This window comes from Lepisosteus oculatus, chromosome 3 (genome assembly GCF_040954835.1).
Source record: "Lepisosteus oculatus isolate fLepOcu1 chromosome 3, fLepOcu1.hap2, whole genome shotgun sequence".
Classification (NCBI taxonomy): domain Eukaryota; kingdom Metazoa; phylum Chordata; class Actinopteri; order Semionotiformes; family Lepisosteidae; genus Lepisosteus; species Lepisosteus oculatus.
The window spans coordinates 40,729,234-40,754,086 of NC_090698.1; the positions used below are offsets into that span (position 1 = coordinate 40,729,234).

Consider the following 24,853-nt stretch of genomic DNA (forward strand, 5'->3'; position numbering starts at 1 on the left):
CCTGAATGAGAGCACAGAAGACCCTAACCTGAGGAAAATGGCTGTTTAATGGGGACTCCCCTCCACCACCACCAATGTTCAGTATCCACCTGAATGATGCGACAGCAGCCATAGTGCACCAGTACGCTCACCACACATCAGCTATCAGTATCAGTGGGGAGGGGAACCGAGTGATGAAGCCAATTCCTACAGTTGATGGGAATAATTAGGTGGCCATGGTTGGTAAAGGCCAATGGGAAATTTGACCAGGACGCCGGGGTTACACCCCTACTCTTCAAGAAATGCTCTGGTATTTTTTTAATAACCACAGTGAGTCAGGACCTCGGTTTTACATCTCATCTGAAGGATGGCACCTTTTTACAGTATAGTGTCTCCGTCACTATACTGGGGCATTAGGACCCACACAGACCATAGGGTGAGTGTCCCCTACTGGCCCCACTAACATATCTTCAGCAGCAACCTTAGTTTTTCCCAGGAGGTCTCCATCCAGGTACAGACCAGGCTCACAGCTGCTTAGCTTCAGTGGGTTATCAGTTGTGAGCTGCTGGCTGTTATGATCCCAGAACTGCACTCTGTGGCAGATGAGGTGGAAAAGTGAGAAATTGCTTAACTGATTGAATTAATAGAGCCTTAGGCATAATTGTGTAAGCCACAAGCTTATGTTCCGTTTATGCTAGGGATAGCTTGTAACACTGTGAATTAAGGACTGAGGCTCTGGCATTATAACTAGAAGCCTGTGGGTTCTAAACCTGGGTATGGCACTGCTGCTGTATCCTTGTAGCTTGGCTCTTCAATCAAATTGCTTCAGTAAGAAGCCCAGCTCTATAAAATTTTACAGATGTCACTTTGGATAAAGGTGTCGGCCAAGTAAATTAATAATAACTTGAGCATGTTCCCTCTGAATGGCACAGCATCAAGTGCAATTTCCTATCTGAAGCTGATGTTCAGTTATGGGTGGCCTTCTTTTCCTCCACTGAGATACATTCAGCTTGTATTCTTTGGCACTAATAAGAAATATGACTCTCCTACTCACAGGTAAGCGAATTCCTGATGGGTACCCTGTGGTGGTGGTAGGTTTCAAGATAGGCTTTAAATGTGCCATAGTTATTTAATATTTAGAACGAAGGACACTAATTTTTTTGTGTCCTTGTGGTGCAGGACAAAAATATATATGTTTCTGAATTCTTTCTATTCTCAACAGTAATCAGATATTAATTGTCCCTGCTCTCCATTTCCGTCTTTTATTAATTCATTCTGTCTGCATAGAGTCTGCATGCTCTGTGAATATCATATTGCATAGGTGGCACAGTGGTTAGCATTGCAGCCTTACACTTGGGGTGCTATCTGCATGGAGTTTGTATTCATCCCATGTTTGCATGGGTTTCCTCTGTGTACTCTGGTTTCCTGCCTCAGTCCAAAAGACATACTGGTAGATTAATTAACCTCTGAAAACAATTGTCCCTGATGTGTCTATTTGTGTCTGTGCATGCCTCACGATGGATTGGCATCCTGTCTAATGTATATCTTGCCTTGTGCTTTTTGCTTGCTGGAATAGGCTCTGACTCCCCCACAACCCTGAATTAAATAAAGCAGTTAGAAAATGGATAGATGGATGTTGCTGCAGATTGATTGGAGTAAAGAGTGTTGACATCCATTATTAAGAAGAAGAGTGCTCTACAGATGCAGGTTCATGAATTAACTTACTGGCAGGCTATCCTGCTGAGACATTCTTTAGGCGCTTTGAACTTACAGAGGTAGTAGTGGCTGCCTCCTGGAGACTGCGAGAGATGAACTCTTGTGTTATCCTGCGTGAGGGCAGCTCGTTAAAGACGGAATTCATAAGTGCAATTCGGGCTGCATCTCGCCTGGCTTCAGCTTTAGTGAGGCAGCACTGGAAAACAAACATCCCTCTAGCACATCAGTCAACAAAGAAGAATGAAAGCCTATACTTGAAACTGCTTGGAAATTGAGAAAGTTCTGTATTAGTACAAAGGTGTCAGTCGCCACTCTAATAGTGTTGCAATGTCAACTGTTAAATGAGGTTTTGGTTGACATTTTACTGGTTTCTTTAAAATTCACTGTTTTGTCTCTTAAGGGATATACAGCACTGAAAAGTAAAGGCAGGTTGTGGCAATAGTATTGTAGCAGTTCACTAAATCTGGCTTATACAGCACAATCTCCTTTATTTTGCCTTCTCTACAGTAATTTGACTACCTTTTAATCCTTATAAATTTGTTTTGAATCAACTGACGCCTGAGTTTTCCATCTGCTTGACTCAGTTCTTTGGCAGCTTTGAACCACCTTTAAAGTTCTTGTGAAGATTATGGGATGTGTAACCACGACCTTCCTGAAATGGACCAGTATTCTATTCCATACCGCAACATTTCTGAGGCGCCAGCCTACAGAAAAGATCATAAAACTACTACAGTATCACTGATCCTTTCCAGGAAAACAATATCTCTCAGAACAAAGTTATTTACAGCCACAGTTTTATTTATGCATGTATGTTTTAGTTACAGATCTAACTTAATTGTTTTGAAAAGATCACAAAGACTTAAGTTGACACTACTGTTTTGAGAGTGACATGAAGTTGATGTAGAAATTATTGGGATGGCTCACAGACAGCATTGTAGTATCATTGCTAGCTCAGTCCCATTTTCGGATTTCAACTGATCTGAAACAAGCTTCTGGTTGCACTGGTGATAGGCAATTTTCAAACCACAGTTTTCATTTTGAAGGGAAACACTGAAATTCAGCATAATGGCAAAACACAGCAGCAGTGTTCGTGTGGACAGAATACTGAAGAAGGCAGATGATTTTTGTTAGTGACAGTAACTCTTTGATCAGTGAGATAAAATTGTTGTGTGAGCCATCCTTTCTTTTAAACCACTGTGCTGTGGACACTAAGCAAAAAGAAATTGAAAGCCTCAGTCTGAAAAAAGCACTCTTCCATTTTTAAGTTGATGAGTAATGATAGACATCAAAGTCAAAGAAACCTTCTGTTCAAATAATAAAAACAGTGTTCAAGGTGCAAAGACCCTTTGCTGTTTAGGCACACTGAAGATAATGGATTCTATTCCTCTGTTGAGATTCACTGAAATAATGTAAATAATGCCCATTTTACCTTGTGCTGTACTTCAATAATATATTTAGAAAAAAAAGTCTCTCACTACTTAGACTTTTCAAAAGACAGTTTTGGCAAAACACACTAGAAGACATAAAAATGATTCAAGCAAAATGGAAAAGCAGCAATGTTGATTCAAAGTCCAATTCAATGGAAAAGTTTAATTGAATTAACCGAGAATTTGTTTTGCACATCAACATACATGAACATATAACACAGGGGAAAATAATACAATACAATACAACAACAGTACAATTCCATAATTTAAAGAAACATTCAGCAAAATTTCTCAATCAGAAATCAATCTGGTATTATAAGATTAAAAAGCAGATTATTAGCTGGAAAAGTCTCTAAAATAACACACAAGAACAACAATAATAATAAGATCCCTACCTGCAAATGATCTTTTTACTGTGCAACAACTGAATGTTTTTAGGTATAAAGGAAGTAAATGTTCTATTAGTCTTTATACAGGGCATCTGATCCCTCCTTCCAGTGGATAAGAGAGTACAGTATATTCTGAAAGCAGTGGATGAAAGGGGTAATCTAAGATTTTATGTGCAAGATTAATAATATATTACTCTGTTAGACATGTTATTAAGTCCAGGGGTGAACCAGTGTGACTGCAACCAGTCCCGATCCATTTGTTCAACTTATTTGTGTTCTGCAAGGACAAGGTACCTCCCCAGCTCTTATAAAACATTGTGATTTTTACATTAAATTCCTTAACCTTCTTAAAATACTATCTTTAATGCACTTTCAAATACCTGCCTCTGTATTGGCCGTTCAAACTTAATGATAATAATAAATTATAATGATAATGATAAAGTTAATAATAGTGCCAAGGTATTTATATTAATTTACTGTTTCACTATCAGTTCCATCTACGGTTTATAGGGTTAATAGGAATAAACAGTTTTGTGAATTGTCATTTTCTTAGTTTTGTGTAAAAACAGTGTATGATTACAGTGAATATTAAAATAAAAAAAAGATTTATCTCCTGTGTCTAATTGTATTTAGACATTTAATTGATTAATTGATTTGGCAAAAGTCTAATCAAGGCCAAATTATCTGTAAACCTGATAATTGAAACAATGGGGACAACAGTCCTGGGGTCCCCCACTACTGGTGCTGATGGTGACCTCTCACATACGGCACTGTTGCTGAGCTGTAAGCCCTTGGTACTTTATAACAGCTGTTAGCACTGCTGACTCACAGCTATTGGGTTCTGGGATCAATTCTGACCTGGGGTACTGTCTGTGTGGAGCTTGCATGAAAGCCCCTTGTTGAAGTGGGTTTCCTCTCCACGTGCTGCAGTTTAATAAGTACTGTGCAGGTGAATTGGTGCCTGTAAATTGTGTGTGTGCATGTGTGAATGGATGTATGTGTGTTCTGTCCAGAAGGTATGGTTCTGCCCTGTGCATGATGCACTGAGGATAACTTGTTTCCGAAAAGATCAATATTTTAAGGAAACTTACTCAATTTGCAAATGTCTTGAACTTTCAAAATCTTTATTTTTACAACAGTTCAAACTGTATTTAATAATTTACTATGTCTTTACTGTCATAAGCTGTTACACACAGAAGCCTAGAACAAGGAACTATTGCCAACCATTATTATTTCAGCTACTATACAGTATATACTTTAGTTCTTTTGTAGTAGCTTCTATTGCTAGATGACAATATTCTGGATTGGAGTTTCTTTACTTTTCTCAGACAGACCACATTGGTGATTGAATAGAATGAAATGCAGTACTATGCTGCTGTTAAGCTGTTGATGCTGGCGAATACCTCAGTTTTCTTTCTTTAGTTCTGTCACAATTTGGTGACAGCCCAAAGCCTGCATTTTTAACTCTGCAGAATTCTGCAAATAATTTAGTTGCAGGTTATTTTAATTCACGTAAAAATCAAAAGTAATGATGTCTTGCTTTCTTTCACAATGCAATCTGCAATGAAGCTGTAAATTCTAAACAACAAACAGGAAAGAATATTGTAGTATATACTTTAATGTACGGTAGCATACTAAAATAAAATCTGTCTTTGCACAGCCATTGTGACATTAAACATTTACACGTAGATATTACAGGTCTCTAGTATATACTGTAGTTGTAATCAAAGCCTTCTTATCTTTTAAGTAAATCAGTTCTCATCAAAAGATTTGTATAATACTTTCTCCGCTTTGGTGCAAAAACATCCCACATTAAACAAGGATTTCATTGCACTGGATTCAATCCCATGGTCGAGCCATTACTAAATAATAAACAAGTATATGAATCACAAAAGTATGCTTTGTAAAAACCCACAGAGTTGTAAACAAAATAGCAACCCAGGAAGCTCTTTAATATTGTTTTAATGTTACCCATGTTGCCATAATAATTCATTTCTCCCTTTTTTTTCTTTGGCCAAGCACAAACTCTTCACAGATACTGGAACTTGATTTCATTACACACTGAACAATAGCAAACTCTTTAATACGGGGTTCAACTGGAGAGCTGCATCAGTGTGCATTGGCTGCAAAGGAATACTGTAAATAAAGATTACTTCCACACTGAAAAAAGAAATGTTGGATTACCTTTTTCTCCTTCTTAACATGGAATTAACCTATCTTTGTAACTCTTCAACACTACGTGTTTTGAAAAGCTTTATAATAATATGTTCCATGATAGACTGTCAATACAGTCTGTTGTTAATCTAGACTTCAATTTCCTCAGAAGCCAATAAACCTACACCGGTATGTTTTTCGACTGTGAGAGGAAACTAGGGAACCTGGAGGAAATCCACACCAACACAGAGAGAACATACAAACTCCACACAGATAGAACCCCAGGTCCAGAATTTATATAACTATGATATAATTTAATTCAAATGAATTTATGTCAGAGAGTAAAGATGCTTTTTTCAGCATCACTAGGGTAGTCTATGGAGTTAAAGAGATGTATTTATTTAATATTGCCTTCGTCAAAAGAGATGTTAAAGCAGATATATTTAAACATCAGTTCTATCCAATAACTGAAGTGTAAGTAAACAGCAGTTAGATTTAAATCCAGGTAGACAAGGCCATCCAAGGGTGAAAGTTTATATTTAGATTTTTGTAATTTATTATTGCAGATTCCTATTTCATTTTCTAGTTACAGTGACCCAAGAAGCACTATGTATAATTGCTTAAACCTTCAGGCAGATGAAGAGTAGAATACCCAACATCCTTCTTCATACTTTAGGATTATTCTGACTGCAATCTAAAACATTCCATTTCCACCCAAAGAAAAACTCTTTGGTTTGGTTTGTGGTGGGTCTGCCTGTTTGGGTTAATCTAAACCACCTGTAACTCTCCCTGTTAACACACATGGTGTTGTTCAGCACTGAAAAAGAGAAACTAGCCTAATGAGAATTACAATCAAAGGAATTCAATTTACATACTATGTGCAGATTTACATCTTGCCAAATAAGTGCCAAACATCTTGCCAAAACACTTTTTTAAATTTTGTTGTCTTTTGTTTTATAACTATTCTGATGTCTGTTTTTGCTTGTCTTGGGCTGGACTGCTGTAACACATCAATTTCCCTATGGGATTAATAAAGTCTTATCTATCTGTCTTATCTATCTATCAGGAGTGGATCTTTTCTGGGTTCGTGGCGCCAGCATAATTTTTACAGTTTTTTCACATGCAAAATACATATCCGAACAATTTGATTTGAACAGATAATTTATTTTATGATAGGATCCCAAATTTCTTTAGGTGTTTTACTGAAGCACCTCACTCAACAGTGTCTGATTTGAACTTACAGCCTTCTATTTACAAGCCCAGAACCTGCTCCCCTGATACTATGTACTATTTGTTAAAGATCAAAATAGCAAAGATCAACTAACTCCTCCGTCTCTAACAAATCCCTGCTAAGGACTGTTGAAACATTTTCTGCATTGCACATATCAACACACACCTTTCTAAAATGCAAACGTTAGCCATTGAGGACCACCGGATACATCACGTTTAACATACTTGACTGCGTGCAACTAGGACATTGCTGGTCTGAGTTTACTTTTTCCGTTTTTTCTGTCTAAGCAAAGATCTATGAGAAAAGGGCAAAAAGTGTATCTCACATTAAAATGGAAAAATCAGCCGAAGATGATTTACTTTGTTGCATGACAGCCACCTCTACTTTTTTAATAAGGGGAATTAGTTGAACTCATATCTCAGGATCCATCAATTTCTTCAAAACATATAGAATACAGCTTTGTTGATTAAATGCTGAAAGATGACAATGATTGTCAAGTATTATAAGCTCACATTACAGCTACCAAATCATAATGTTAATATTAAAAAAATGACAGTACTGAAATAATTTCATAAACCATATTCCATTGTGTCTTTTAACCCATTGCTAATAAACCCGTAAAATGATTAATGTCTTCCTTATATATCTGAACAACATAAACAGCATTTAGAAGCATTTACAGGCATGGAGATACACATCACAAAGCTCATGATGTTTAGGTGAACATATAGGGATAGCTCATCTTACAAAACACAATTTTATAGCAGCTGACATCAAGTACAGTATGTGTTAAACCTCTTCATACATGACCAGATACTAACAGACCGTTAGACCACATTCGAGGCCACTGTCATTGACAAGTTCAACTGCACTAGGCAACACTGAGATAAGACAAAACAGGACAATGTTTTGTGTGATGGAGTTGTTTCTGGACAGTCAAGAGCGTGACAGAGGGATCAGCCACTGATATACTGAAGGACTGTTCTGTTCTGTTCTGTTATTTTCTGGTCAGTGTCTTCTGGCTGTCCAGTATGATAATGCCAGAGCAAACTGCAAGGCTCAGAAAAGCATGCAAATGGAGGACCTGAGTACATGAAAATCTTTTACTGTAAGTAGATGACAGTAACTGAGAATGACTTTAGAGTGGAAACATGATGTTTATTAAAAATTCCAAAATGGTACACAAATTGTAATTTTCTGTACATTTTCTGAGCATACCATACCGAGCATCAAATAAATATTTCACTTACTGTATAACTGCAACAAAGTCACTAAGTGTACTAAGTGAATCTATATATCAACAGGCCTATTGACATTTTATTGAGCAGACATGACATTACTAAATTCATTATGCTAATTGACAGGGTTGATCAAATGGGAGATGCAGGTTGCACCTGCAGATGCTGTGTTATTGGATTCTGGCTCATTCCTCTTGTATGGTAAGGACAAATATGTGCCTGTTCACTGGTCTCTGCTTCCTAGATAGCACACAGCACCCCAGCTCATCCCATAAATGTTCAGTGGAGCTCAGGTCTCGCAGGCAGGCTGTCCACAGCATAATCGTCACATTCTCATCACACAAAAGAACCATAGTTCTTTTCTGATCGCCCTATCATCTCATATCGCCGACCACCTAATCTGCGTAACCTCCTTGTTCACAGCTCCCTTGACCGCCCTCAACAATCATCCACACCAGGCACTTTCCCTTGCAACAGAGCTCGCTGTATCACCTGCAAGTACACAGCCACCACCACACTCATTCAAGGCCCCTCAGGACAATTCCGGATCACCCAGACAGCATCTTGTACCTCCAGCAACCTTATTTACTGTATCTCTTGCAGTAAATGCCCAGCCATCTACATTGGAGAAACAGGAAGGAGACTCGGAGACCGCTTCAGAGAACACGTCAGGGCTGTGAAGATTAAAGATCTCTCCAAGCCCATTGTTTCTCATTTCACCTCTGACGGCCATGACCACACTAATCTCTCCGTCTGTGTTCTCAAAGACGGTTTTCCGAACTCATACATCAGAAAGACCACCGAAACTAAAATTATTCTGCAGTTAGGATCACACATTCTCCCTTCCCTTAACGACAGATTACTGTTCTTTTAAATTTTCTCCATTCATTGGAAGTTTCATTTCACACCTCTCTGCACCCATTCTGACTTCACACCTCTTGATTGGCCTCTCTTTCTGTCCCCTGCTCCCGCCTCTCACTCCTCCTCCCTCCCAACCTTTGTTCTCCCGCTACTTTACCTTTGCCTACTGCCCTGTCTCTCTCACACCTGAAGAAGGCTCCACAGCCGAAATGTTGTGTTCTCTTTCTTCTTTTTTTTCAGCATGGAATAAACCTATTACTTGTTCCTTTGCAGCCTACGCATGCTGACGCAGCTACCCACCTGAACTACAAAGAACCATAGTTACAAGAGTAGCATGTGCACAAGCATAGTCCTGCTGGAATGTTGTCACATCAAGGAAGGGTTAGGATTTGTGGTTAATAAGGTCCTAGGACCTTAGCAATTTAGCACCATGCACTCAAGTTGATATCAATCACTTCCAGTGCAGTTTTGTTCCTGTTCTACACTCCTCTCCAACTCATCCTGTTTGGACATTGATCTTTCAATCAAGGTCTCATGATTCATGGTCTTCCAAGTGGTGGTGTGTCATTCACAGACTGTTTACCTGTAACATCTTGCTAGGTTTGGTTGCTGGCTGTGAGCACTCCCGACAGTGAACTGACTACATGCTGGAGTCCATCCTCCACCATTGTTTATCACCAATGATTTTCACCAGGTCTGAGTAAGAAGAATGTTTAGTGCTTATTCAATAGTCAGTCAGGAGAGTGAATCTTTGTCAGTCTCAAATATAAATCAAACTATCAAACTAACAATAAAATAATTTTAGCAATATCTATATATTTTTCTTAGAATAGAGTGATACGTTGTTTCTGACTACTGTAATAATAATAATAATAATAATAATAATAATAATAATTGCTTACACTTATATAGCGCTTTTCTGGACACTCCACTCAAAGCACTTTACAGGTAATGGGGACTCACCTCCACCACCAATGTGCAGCATCCACCTGTACATTCTGTATATGTGTGTTAATCAAAGGGCAATATTCAGAAAATATAAATCTATTACAATTATAAGAAATACATTTTCAAGGACTGCATGACTGATACCACTTTAAGAAACGTAAAGCATTGCTCAACAGCTACTGTATGCTGCTCTAAATGAAATTAACAGGATCAAATGTTATGATTGCACTGCATTGATATTCATATTGTAGTTTACAATTAATTGTAAGTTCTTCCTACTGTATGTGCAGGTAAACCATACATCTGCATCATTGTTTATTTATCTATTACAATCTTAGGACTGAAAGTCAACTTATTTTTAGGAGTAAATTGGCTAAGGGTAGCCAAAGTCTGACCTTTATCCAGTAATGAATTGATAAAACCTATAAAGTTGATAATGACTTGCATAAATATTCGTCCGTTAAAAAGCCTTCACAAATTTATCTGTCACTATAGCCCAAACCTTTGGAACATTACCCAGTACATGCATAGAAAAGAATCAAAGACATTTGAATAAAATAAATGAAATAAAAATTCAAACCAATTGGCACCGTCCACATTAATGTTCAGTATTAAAGCAATGCAACTGCTCATTGGTATTCTATACTTACAACCCTAGCATCAAACTGATGTCATGAAGCTGTATTACCAGAAAGGTAGTAATACTAACTCTGTATTGGGACACATCTTGAGGTAAAGAAGTTCTATTGCTGGGTCACTGCAGTATATCAACCTGTTCACCTTCTCTCTCAGAAATATGAGGAGGTGAAACATTTTTAACCATCTCATGTACAACACACGTGAAGGCAAAAGTTGAGATCACGCATTGGAATTTGGACTGCTGCAGGATCCTGGGTTCAGACATCAGTTTTGAAATGGATTTTAATATGCAGGCACTATTCAGAAGGTGCACTTATTCAGGGTGGCATAGTGGATAGTACAGCTGCCTCACAGCTCTTGGGTGATATTTTATTTAGTAGACATGACATTCATAAATTCATTATGCTGATGACAGTTATCATCAACAGGGTTGATCAAATTGAAGTCACAGGCCAGTAGAGTGTATCAATCCTGCATTTGATTCCAGACTGTATGGAGTTTGCATGTTCTATCTACTGTATGTTCACATGGTTTTTCTTTGTGTTCTCTGTGTCCTCCCACACCTGAGGAAATGTCTCTAAATTGGATCTGTGTGCTTGTGTATGCCCCGCAATGGAGTCCCTACCCTTTTATGCTATATTTCTGGGACAGGCTACGGGTTTCCCTTTGTTTTATGACTCTCAGTGGGAATAAACATGACTAAATATTGTAATATGTAACACATCTGTACATAGGCTCTTCTCTGTGAAGTCAATGTAGGGCTTCAAGTGTACCAAGGGTAGAGGGTGTACCAAGTACCAACTTGGACAAATGAGTTGTCTCCAGTGTGCTGGAATGTACAGGGAGGCTGGAATACGTACATGTACCTCCTATTTCCTCCCTTGCCTGTTACCTGAATTCTGTCTTATTGAAGTGGATGTGCCACAAGACAATGATATACTGTACAGTACTGTACCTGTAAATGAGTGTGGTTATATATTGATACTGATTACTAACAAAAAAGCACTAACACAATATCAATATTCCTTGTTAATGTGGTCAGCTACATATCATCATAATATGAGCTCAGAAGTGCCAAGTGCATGATAAAGCAGATTTTGTCCTAAACTTCACAGATATGCTGAATACAACAGAACAGTTAAGAAACTTTTAAGTCTTATTCCACTCTCCTCAATGTAACGGATAGGGGATTAAATAGAAAAAAAAGAGCAAAAAAATAGAAAAGCATATTCTAAAAGCCCAATTTCACAGGACATGATGTTATCCTTACTGTTATGTATTAACATTAGACTAACCCACTTATTAATCCATTATGCTTTTAAAGATATGTTTATTCCAGTTCAATAGGAACTGAACTCAGTATAGATACAGTAGGTAATGAATACAGGTTGTCAGATTTATGCTGTACATTCTATTTGGTTAGACACAGGTGATTTAATTTTTTACTGTGTTTGAATTTTACAAGTTCACTAGCTTTTTGTGAGGAAATTTGTAGATTCATTTTCACAAATACAACAAAATACAACATAAAAATAAAAATAACCATACTTCACCCAACACATGGCCCTTTCATTGATCTTGCGTCTGTGGTACTATCTTCCACGTTTCTCACTAAGGGCCTCTAAAATGTGGTCAGGCAGCTACAAAGAAGGCCCGATTCAACAAAGCTTTGAATGTATCATGTTGCATTTACAGTATGTACAGTATATTGCATTTCTACAAGTTCCCTTGAATTTAATAAGTAAACAGCTTAATGAAGAGAATGTAGTGTAGTAAGAAAGGCTCTGGAATTGTAACTACCAGGTTGAAGGTTGAAAATACTCCTTTCCACCCTGCTGTTGTACCTTGAGTGAGGTATTTTACTCTGATGGCTTCAGTCCTCCCATCTTTATGAACATGGATAGGTATTTGCTAGGGCAAGCTTTCTGATGGAGTGGAGCCCCATCCACAACCCTACAAACCATAAATTAGAAACACATGAACCAGATTTGCCACACCCTACGACTTCTGGTTTTTGCAGTTGCCTTGCCTGCCAAAAGTTCACTAGCTCTGAAATATTTTAAATTCACCTCTACTTGTATTCAAAAATCTTGCTGCAAAAAAATAAAAAAAGAGAACACGAGTCACAACATTCCAATTCAGTCCCAGGAAGCAAGATTGGTTGTTCCAGCAAGCTGGAAGTCTGAAGTACATTTTCTGTGTACATATTCTACCATTCATCAAATGACTGAAATTACACAGATATTAACTGAAAATAGCCAGAAAAACTGGGGAAAGGAATGTGATTTATGATAGCAATCTGGTACTGTGTGCCTTCTAGACTAAAAAGAAATCATGAAAATTGGAAAAAAGGGTTGAGTGCTTAATGGGCATCATTAGAACAATTTAATGTAAATGTGCAGATGACAAAGAATGGGCAGTGGGAGTTAGGTTAAGAGTAATTTTCCATTTGTCAGATCCCGAGGGTGAAATTCGGCAATGGAGTAAATTATACAGGTGCTCCAAGTCCGGATCTTTCTGGTTTAACTCTCAGTGAAAGATTTTTTTTAAAATACAACATTTTTATCAGCACGAGTAAACTCAGTAACCTAACACAGTTGCTCAGTGTTTCTGGCATAAACATTTTGCTGAAAGGCAGCACAATTATTTGGTGTCAAATATGAACCAACTTTGGCCTCACTCCTGAGAACTGTGTCACAAACCAAAACCATACCAACTGAATACTGCACAACAAATCCAACTAATGCGTGTTATCTAGGAAAACTGTTTTCTAATATATTTTTATATATGTTGAATGTTTTTGTAAATCATCTGTTCATCTTACATGCCACAGAAGCATCGGTGTATTAGTATAATGAACTGGAGTCAGTACACACAGAAAGGAGATCTAAAGGCAGACTTCTTCAGTATTTCACATATATTGTAAAAACCTTTGGTTCACAAAAACAAGATCTACCGCGATGAGGGATGACAGAGCCTAAAATTTCACATCTTAATAACTTGCGCTTTTCTGACAGCAAGATACTTTGATATAGTACTGCTGTCATGCCTTCACCATAAATCAAACACTGTGGTCAACAGTCCGGAATAGGACAAAATGGAGGACTTACCTGGAAATTGCCAAAGCAGCTGCCTCCAGGTAAGGTGACGTAGCAGACGAAAGGGGGGCTGGGGGAGGAGACGCATTCATACACCACCAGGCTCTCGGGACGCACCAGAACTCCGCCCGTCTGCTTCCTTTTCCAGAACTCATGCAGCATCCCCACCACGTTCACTGCCAAGTACATTGAAAACAGTCAGCGCAAATCCCTGCACGTCTGTCCAGGTGGTTTGCTGCAGTTAGCTGGTTGAATCCTCTTACTTGCTTCTCACTAAAGTTCCACAGTGTAAAGGATTTTGGGCTGTACCATTGCTATTTTTAATAATTCCATACTGTTGGTAACACTCAAGGTGGTTATATCTCAAATAAACAGTATGAAATTATTAATAATAGCAATGCTAGAGCCCAAAATCCTTTACACTGATCAGGCTGATCCTGATAGATTTTAGAAGCTACACAAGGTTAGATCTGGTCAGTACTGGGATTGGAGACCTTCATGGAGACCCAGGTCGCTGTTTTATGTGGTGTTGGTGGACCACTATGTGGCACTCTTCACTCTGAACAAGAGTTTCCTGTTATGCTGACCAGGGACACTGTGATGGTGAAGACAGCCATCTTTCAGACAAGACATTAAACTAAGGTCCTGACCACTTTGTCAATGGAGATCCCATGACGCTGGTCCTAAGGGTGAAGGTGTTAACCCTGGTGACCTAGATAAATTTCACTCTGGACCTGTACAATCTGAAGCCTGACCATTCTGATGTTCCTCCATGATTCAACTGGTGAAGCAATTTCTTATTTTTCTACCTGCTCTGCTTTGTAGTGGGGCTGCATTTCAATGGTGGTTGAAGAGAGTTCCCAGACATAGAGTATGTAATGTTTTGAGATCCCTTGTGATCGAAAGGCGTAATGAGGGGCTATTTAAATGCTTTTTTTTTGCACTCTTTTGAGATCTATAAAGAAAAGGAAAAAGATTCTCATGGCTATGTTTGTTGTCTCCTGTCTGATGCAACATTTTGTGTTGTTTATAGACTCTGATTCACCTCTGGTTTAAAATGGAACCTTACCATCAAGAGGAGTTGGACGTGGTGCTTGGGCTCTCATGGTCTATCAGTCTGCCCCATGTCTTTCTTTAGTTCTGATTGCAGATACAATATAACCTGTCCTTATCTGTGTGCTTGTTCGTAGTTTTAATTTTCTTAAAATCTTAATTCAGAACTGTCAGTGTTGAGTTCCATCCATTGCAAAGTATTTAGCCTACTTGTTGTTTGTTTTCACTTTCTTCTTCTTTTGTAAATATTTTTCTGCCCCAGAACATTTAGTAAATGGACACTTGTTTGGGACATAATTTTGGTTTCCTGTGTAGTTTTTATGTCTCCTGTGACCACCTGTTTACTTTTGGCTATTTGGTTTAGTCCAAAGCTCTGGGTTCCTTACACATTGCAAATATATTCAGACTGGAGTCAGTGATGACTCTAAATTGTGTCTACGTGCCCTGTTGAGGTTGCTGTGCCAAATCATGTTAGACTCCTTATATATATATACAGTAACCTTAATCTATCTATTTACACAGTATATGGCTCTGCAGGTCACATTTAAACAAGTAATTTTGACTATGACTTGCACTACTTTGTTTACTGGGAGTCCCCAGTAACAGAGAACTGATACAGTTGGTGAGTTCAAACTCAACCTTATCAACAGAGTAGTTGGATCAATTTAATCAATGTTATCCAAAGATACCATTACAAAGGCTTATGTTTGAAAAAAAGCACTGAGCAATCTGAGCAAATCCAAATACTAATGAATCCTCAGGTGTGGTGTGACAAGAATTCATGATGAGCCATTTATCTGATACTCTGAGAGGCATTAAAAACACAAATAATGCTACAGGTGTAAATACTCATCTGTTATATTTTTAATGTCTTTCAGTATTGGTTTGTTTGAAAATAAATGCTGTAGTGTGGAACTGATAATGTGGAATCAAACAGAACTTCCACTTAAACTCAGCCTTTTCTACCAAATGCTAAAATCATTGTAACAGAAGAATAAACTCAGGCATTTCTTATTTTCAGTTTTTTTTAATGTACGAACGTTGTTCAGTTTGTGGTTGTCATTTTATGCCTAATTTCATTTTTTAAGAAGAGTTACGTGGAAGAGGAGGCCATTCGGAACTGTCTTGGAGGCTATAGATAGAAACCAAATAGAAAAAGCTCTCTGTGGTGTCCTCACCATTTACATTATTTTGACTCTATCCTCTACAAACTACAGTTATGATCATACAACGATAAGTCTCCTATCAGTATAAACCACCAAATGCTATGCCACCAGCTAATCCCACCTCTGTTTCATGTACTGTAGTGCACTTTAAAGTACGTATGTGCAATATATTATTGAGCACAATAATGTAAGCACATGTATGATCCATCTTAACAAGTACAATTATATTTATAACACATACTAGAACATTCTGGGGATAAGAATCTTAAAAACTACATTCTTTTCAGGCTGTAAACCTCTAATAATCAGCAAGACCACCAGTGTCTAGGTTTTTACACAACACATTTTTAAATCATAACAGCTGTTTCTCATACTGATTAAAGGGATCTTTAAACATAATTTTTACTGTGTTCACTGTGTATAATATGGTACTTAAATTGAAATATTTTTCTTACCATTGAACTAGTTAACAATTACCATTTGTAATTATTTTGATTGTGTTCACATACATTATATTTAATATGATTGATGATTGTGAATGTTTCCTATAGTTCTAACTTTCACAATATAATAAAGTATTTCTGGTCCTTTGAACTACATACTGTATATAAAAAACTTTACTGTATAAGGTCTAGCAACAGTCAAAGAATAAATAGAAAAAAAGTACATTTTAGACATCATATTACTTTCTTAACACTTTTATTTACAAAACGGAATTATCTTTTTTTTCATAACTTCATAAATGTCTTTATCAATGTTTTCCAAATTACTTTGGACATGCTGATTAGATTTTAGCTGGTATCTTTTGAAATGATTTTTAAACATTACACATCAACTGCTCCCCTTAAAGTGTTTCCAGCTTTTTATTGACATCTTAAGGATCCAGCGATCACTGACAAATTCTCTTTGTGTTTAACATAATTAATACATATGAGTGTGATAGAAATATAAGTATTAAAGATAAATGGTAGGAAATAATATTTTTTTGTATTATTCAATTAAATATTACCTGCTATTACCACTTGTTATCTTATTGTTTTGTTCCATTAATTTGTATGCTCTCCCCGTGTTCATGTGGGTTTCCTCTGGATGCCCTAGGTTCCTCCCTCAGTCCAAAGATGTACTGGTCGTTTAACTGGCTTTTGTAAAAATGTGCCATGGTGCGAGTGTGTGCGTGTTTGTGTCTGTGTGTCCTGTGACGGACAGGCATTCCATCCAGGGGGTATCGCACCATGCACCCAATGCTCTTCAGAATAGGCTCCGGGCATGTCATCCATGATTTTGACATTTGTACAGGAGATGAAAAAATGTGACATATGTGACAAATGTGTTTTGAATCCACCCACAGCTCAATCGATTGTTAAAACAAAACACTTTTAAACATTATTATGTGAAAATTCAAGAGTGATTGTACTTACTGATTTAAAATTTGAGTATTACTCAGGAACATAAAAGGGAGAAAACTGACAGAAGGTACAATCATTCCTGACCAATCAGTGATCATACACAGATTTTTAGTTTGCTCCACGTAACGTAGTTATTTTCTGGTTTCACAATTTTAACTAAAGTATAATAAGAAGGTGCAAGGGCACAGAACTAGGGAAGTTGTAGGTCAATCTCAAATTGTAGGAAAGCATTTGAAAAAGTAGCATGAGAAATCTCTGTACACCAGTTGTGCTTACAACTTAGGGCTCTGAGTTCCCTTCATACTGTAAACAGTATGTGGGTTGTAACTTACAGCTGGTAGCATAGAGGTTAAAAATTCTTAGGCATTATTGACTTTTGATTGGTTAACAACAAGTATTATCATTACTCAAGAAAAATGGTCTGCCAACCCTGAACTGTGTATAAAAAGCTTTGATAAGATTAAGATTCAGAAAATTCTGATTGTCTTCCAGAGGGTGGATGGAAAACTAGCATAACTTTATAATTTGATAATCACTCTCTGGCAGCATAGACAGCTTCTCACACCATTTTTATATGGAGTTTGACAGACAGTCCTCACTTTATAAAAAGAGCTAGGTGACGATTGAAATTCAAATATTTGGACCATATACGGACACAGACAGTTAACATCACAGATGTGTCTCTGGTAAAAACCAGGTCGATTTAGTCTATTGTTTATTGTTCTGGTCTGCAGCCAAGGTATTTTTCAATTTCTACACGCCATTACAAGAACCAAGGAGAGGAAGTACCAAGCTGTTAACAACCATCAATTTGTCTTTAGGGTTTAGACACAATTTAAGCTTTTGAAGAAAAGCCAATTTCCCTGAGGCCTACTTCATAACAGAAACAATGTGCTGGTTGAATCTGTACTTCACCTACACAGTAAAGTCTACTTTTTTAATCTTTCCTTTTTGAAGTTTACATAAAGTTTTGTGTCAGCAACTTTGAAATTCAAATTGTTTTAACAGCTCTAGCTTATAATTCTGAGTTACATTTCTGTACTATGAATTACATTTGATTTCCCATCTCATATTTCCTCTCAGTTGCTAACTAGCATTTTAAAGTGTCCCTTTTTTTCAAAACGTTGCTTTTCCAATTTATTCTTCAGTAACACATTTTGTCAGGAACAAAATGTTTTTAAGATCACATGAGCAAGGTGCAGCTGACATTCTTAACACACTCTGTGTTCAAATTTGCGTAGAGTATTACTTAAAACTGTGAAGAATTTCAGAATATATTGTTTGCATCTCTGATGCATCATCCATTTTATCGTTCATATTTTCATTTCCATAGCATCCTAAAATATTTCCATGAACATGAGAAACTAAAAAAAACAATTAGGACAACAAAAGACCATGATTCCTTCTGTTCGTAACTTCTTTCTAATTTTTAGTTTTTTGTTGTAATGAAATCTGAACTTTGCTTTGGGTTCACCTCTAATAACCCCCTGATAATGACAGAACATTTGGGACACATCTATTTCAAATTTAAAACATGTTATTTCAGAGCTTCGAAGCAGCACAAAACAAATTTTAGCTACATTTCAATTAAAGTGCTTAGATCTGTTCCTGTTGAGCCAGGGCCTGGTTAATATTATGATTAAATACAATTGCTTCCACCTGCAGGTCGATGCCGAAGTATGTGGGCATACTTCTATAGATAGATTACACATGACATTGCTATACATTTTCTAAGAGTCATTGATGAACTGCACTGTTCCGGTTATTTCCACTTTCTCTTTTCTAACTATAGTTCCACTGCTGTGTTTTAAATATACAAGCCATTTATATCTTTGACCCTCAAAGATCGCTTTTCCAGGCAAAATCACAGGTGTTCACTAAGCCTCAACTATGAACAGAGAGCAAATATACTGGGTTAAAGATGTTTGCAGATCAGTTGCTAACTAGAATTTTTAGGTGTCCTTTTTTACAAAACTTGCTTTTTAAGATTCATTCATCTTTAATACACATTCCAGAAAAACTCAGAATTACTGGAAAACCACTACGGCTGTTTTAAGCGATAAAGGAGGGCTTTTTGGTTCTTAATTAAATTTAATAACAAATAGAACAGGCCATAGAAGTGGAAATCCATGTTTTTAATATAATATTACAACCTGATGTGCAAAACTGGTAGAATTCTACCCAAAAAGACATTTTTATTTTTTGCTGATGTTTTCTGTAACTTATCTAGCTCTTAGAAGACTTTAAGTTTAAGCATTCAGTTTCACAAAATGGTCCTGCTTAGGAAGGATTTGAATACTTTTGAATAAATCTTTTGGGTGTCTTCTTGATTAATTGATCATTCATGTCTGACTGTGGTCATATCTGAGTGATTTGTTGCCTAAATATTAAATCACTTAATAAGGATGGACTGGATTCAGGTGATGAGATGATTTAACATTTTGAATATTAAGCTTGGAGAAAAAGAAGAAATTTAAACAAAAAGGAAAAAAGAATGAGAATGACAAAAAGGATGGGTCTCACTTATTAAGAGAATTATGCTTTTCTGACATACTGTAGGTATGTTGGAGGCTGGGCTAAGTCAGTGCACCGTCAGTCGCCGGGATCTCACTTCCTGCCCTTCCTTCATGCTGATGTGACAGCACTCTAAAGGATTATGCTTGTCCTCATGCTACTCATGTAATGATGGCTTTCTTGTGTAATGAGAATGTGGCCCTTATGCTTAGCGTGTCTGCCCTACCTAAGGCCCATTGAACATTTGTGGGATAAGCTGGGATCTTGAATCATAGCAGTACTAGAAATGCAAAGATGCTTATTTGTCATGAGGGTGCTTCCCAGAAATATAGGACATTAGGCAGGCCTACACCTAGCTCACTGCAGGGTATACATACATTACACACACGCAGGAACAATTTAGACACACCAATTAACTTAGCCGGATATGGAATGGAAACCTTTGGAATGTGGGATATCAACTGGAGAAAACCCATTGAACATTGAAAATCATGAAACTGCACAAAAGACACTGCAGTCAGGAATCAAACCCAGTTTCTAAGAGCTGTGAGCCAATTTCCCTGCCCCTGTGCCATCCTAAATATGGGCACCTTCTGCAAATGTATTTGTACATTTCCAAATATTGTACTGCCTGTTAAATCTCTCCTCTCTGCCCTTCGTTCAGAATTAAGACTATTGTCATTTGGGGAGGTTCGGTAAAGGATGTTGTGGCCAGTATTTTAGTCCTAGAATTTAGTAGACTGTTTTGGCATGCATGAAGAAATAGCTTTTAAAATGGCACATTGTTTGATCTACAGCTGAAAGTATTTAAACTGCTTGTTTTTGGAATATCCATATTAAGGCGATGGGAAATGGATAACTTGTTTTCCTGTGCTAAAGAGAGAACTTTGTGGGCATTATCTGATACTTGCTCAGAAACAACACAGCTGCTTTTTACGTGTTTTAAATCTCTGCAGTGAGAAGGTGAAAAATTGAGATCTACAGTATGTCCCCTAACAGGTTGCTGATAGCATTTTAATCAGGATTACAGATACAGTAATTGAAAGCAGTTCAACACACACAATGCTGCATTCAATGCTTTGTCAGTTCATGCTTATACTCTAGGCTGCTTTCTAATTAATAATAAGACCCCCCACACACACCAAAAGAATATATGCAGATTGTTTTATGTGGTATGCATAAAAGAGGCTGCAGGACAGAAGAACTCTCATCAAAAGTCCCAGCTACATTTACAGGACAAGGCGTCCGAGATCACTTTGATTCTTTTAACAAAGGATAAAGGACAGAATCTTGCAAAGCCTGGATGCCAGAAATAAGCCTTATTGTCCTTGTGCAGTCCAATCCCCCTTTGGAACATTAAAGGCACCCGAACTCTCTTCCCAGCAGTGAGGAAAGTCTCTGATCTCCAAGTCAAAGACTCATTCAAATTGGATTGACCTCCTAGTGTCTTCAATAAAGAAATGGGCATATCCATGAAATCAAAATAACACTTCCATATTTCCTCTTTGTAGCATAAGGTTCACGTTCTTTGACAATGGCTAAGATTTTACTTCACGATGGAATAACTTCAAGTTAAGTGAAGAGAATCTCTTATGATATCAGGGCTGTCATCTTAAACAATTTGTGACTGGGACCACCAAAGCAAAACTGATCTGACTGTTTTAACGTGATATCTACATACATACAGGTACCAAAATTCTGACAAATTAATTGAACAAAAAATCACAAGAGACACCTGAAATTCAAAACTTTGTAACGGAATGATAGATAGAAAATATCAAAGAGGGGGGAGGGGATAGTGCCCTAAAGTTCCACAAAGTACATTTTTAATATTTAATATTTAATCTGTGAAGATTAAAGATCTCTCCAAGACCACTGTTTCTCATTTCACCTCTGATGGCCACGACCACTCTAATCTCTCCATCTCTGTTCTCAAAGACGGTTTTCCGAACCCACACATCAGAAAGACTACTGAAACCAAAATTATCCTGCAGCTAGGATCACACCTTCCCCCTTCTCTTAACGACAGACTACATTTTCTCCATTCACTTCACACCTCTTGATTGGCCTCTCTTTCTGTCCGCTGCTCCCACCTCTCACTTCTCCTCTCTCCCTGCCTTTGTTCTCCCGCTACATTACCTTTGCCTACTGCCTTATCTTTCTCACACCTGATGAAGGCTCCACGGCTGAAACGTGTTTTCTTTCTTCTTTTTTTTCAGCATGGAATAAATCTATTACTTGTTCCTTTGCAGCCTACGCATGCTGACGCAGCTACCCACCTGAACTACATTTTTAATATAATGCCAAACCTCAAAATTTTAGATCTTGATTTGTAAGCAGGTGGTTAAAGGTCAGCATGACCTAACAGATATGTAGAAATAGCATAATCAAACCATGATATTTGTAATTAACATAGCCATAATACCAGTATACCTGAGTGAATGGTGAGGGATTATGTGGAAAAGCAAACCTTGTGCTTATTCATCTGTAAAAATGAACTGTATAATATGTCATTTCTAGTAGAATATGTAGATGAGTTAAACCCAGTATCTGAACATTTTAATGTTATAATTTCTTTAACTGGAACATATCTTAAGTAATTGTTTTTGTTCATCCCACTTAATCATGGTTGTGTTTAATGCTATATGATACAACACTTAATGTTATGAAAGAATATTTAAAATATAAGACTGAATCCCAACATAACATCTTGAAAAGGAACCTACCATTCGGCACAGAAATATTTTTATTGGAATGATTTAATCACTTCTATAGCTGAAACAGTGATCTGAAGGTGAGACTCAGTTGGTCTGGAGTATTGTTGGAAACTTTACTCCTTCAGCCACACCAAATAACACTGAGCAATGTGGTAAAGGATTTGCAGGAACTTGTTTCCTTTGATTTGAGGATCTGTCAAATCAAAGAAAGCTGGAAATCTTTCTCAGTTAACCACACCACATTTAACCAACAATATAAGGGAACAACTTCTTGTAGAAAGTTTATTTTGAGCACAAGTCTTACTTGTGCAGAAGTGATGAAGGAGATGTTTCGATGTTTTCCTCAGAAGTCTTTCAGTCATTGAATCCTTTTTGATTGATTTTAGATGTACTCTTACAGAGATATTACCTTAGAGAATAAAAGATCAGCTTCATTGTAATGTGCTGCACTGAAAGAGGTGTATAGAAGTGTATAGCTTAAGGCATGGTTTTATAATCAAAATCCCCATGCTAAAGTATGACTTACAGTGTGAAGACAGCTATGTAACACTGCACAGGAAAAATCCTTAAATCAAATGAAATATTAAATTGATATTTGATACTATACATTTGAAAAAAGTTTTTAAAAGCACCTGCCATAAATTAAAATTCAATGGTATGAAATGACAGTGTTTAAAAGAAAAGGGATTAACTATAGCGATGCAGACTAGACTTCAGTATATGTTGATTGAAATTCTGCAGATTAAGGGACACAGTAATTTAACTCAATCTTTGGTTTTGCTATTTTCCACTTGAAACACAATAATACTGCTACCTATCTTGTTTTATTCAGATGTCATTTATTATAAGCAGCTCATATAAGACCATAATTTAGGAATCCTGAAAAGGAAAGATAAACTTTGATATGATCTTCATTTTTATCTGTTTTATTTACATTATATTTTTCAATAAATTAATTTGAAAAAATGCAAAATACATAAAAATATCAATAAAACCAATTGTATTTTAACACATTTAAGGTGACTTTAAACTGTTAAAAAACTTTAGAATTAGAATAAATAGGATAATTTTGTTTCAGTTTAACGAATATGTAATTATACACTTAGTCACAATGAAAATAAATAACATTTTGTGAAATGTATTTAATAAAACAATATATACATATTTAAAATAATACAAATATACATTTGAAAAAAGATATAGTGTACAGATTTACAAAAGAAAATATAATTACAAGCTTCTGGGAAATTCCCTATAAATTTGTTTTGTAGTATTTTTCCAGCCACTGATTAAATGGAAATTAAACATTGCAGGAATTACTAGAATTGAATTTGTGCTTCCCAGCGCATCTTAAATGACATTTCCTAAAGCTTCATGAAGTTCTTGAAAGTACTTAAGACAAATACTTTTAGAAAAAAGCACTGTCAAATTGTCTTACTGCTTTATCACGTAATCTAAAATAAATGTAACTTCTCAGAGTATGCAAATAAATTCCAACATTGTCAAAGCTGACTTTTTTATTCTTTATAACACAGATAACAGCCCCATACTGTTTGATTTAAGAAAAGCTTAAAGATACACAAATCAGAATCCGAAACATGTGCACAAGTACCTCATGTGCAATTTAATTTGGAGGACAGAACCAGCTGCTAACAATGTGGTGAATACTATTAGCAAGTGAATGGTACTCACGATCCTTGAAGACACTGCTCGAGTCTGTGTTAGGAAGCACCCGAGAGACTATCTCCTCCAAAGACTCCAAAACACTGTCCATCTCCAGATCCTTCTTTCCCAGATACAACCAGACAGTGTCCTCATGCCTTTGGGAGCGCAGAACATTTATTGAACTTGTGCCCATCCTCACATCCAGTGTGAACAAATGCAAAGAATCTGTCTTTTTTTTCTCTCTCTTTCTCTTTTTTTTCATCTGCCACTCAGGCACAGAGCAGGATTTGAAGCTGGCCCCAGGGGTCCTCCTCCATTGCTGGCTTACCTTTGTTAAGTGGTGAACTAATTAGCTGGGAGGCTGGTCGACATACTTCACTCTCTCTTCTCCATCCTATTAAGCACACCCACTGGCTACCTAAACCTTCCAGTTAAATCCTGTCCCAGGAATGCAGTCCCTGCTTTCAGACTTGTTTGGAGTCAGCAGTTGCCACATATGTATAGGCTGCAACAAAGCAAGGCTCTCACATACTGCATGTCTTAAAGTAACATGATAAAGGATTAATAGAAAGCAGGAATCTGGGAATAGAGTCTTTTGCCTTTTACTGGCATAGTTCCTCTTTGACACTGAAGGCTTAGGAGAAGTTTGTGG

General features: G+C 37.1%; 1 protein-coding gene across 1 annotated transcript in view; it reads right to left on the reverse strand.

Annotated features, from left to right (window-relative positions):
* Nucleotides 1-24,514, reverse strand: part of lix1 (limb and CNS expressed 1) — a 29,792-nt gene extending 5,278 nt beyond the window's left edge. The window contains exons 1-3 of the mRNA XM_006626782.3: nt 24,229-24,514; nt 13,693-13,856; nt 1,751-1,891 (exon numbers count right to left, since the gene is read on the reverse strand). Coding sequence (XP_006626845.2) covers nt 1,751-1,891; nt 13,693-13,856; nt 24,229-24,463 — 540 coding nt within the window. The 5' untranslated portion in view covers nt 24,464-24,514. The remainder of the gene's footprint in view (nt 1-1,750; nt 1,892-13,692; nt 13,857-24,228) is intronic.
* Between the last annotated feature and the right edge of the window lie 339 nt (nt 24,515-24,853).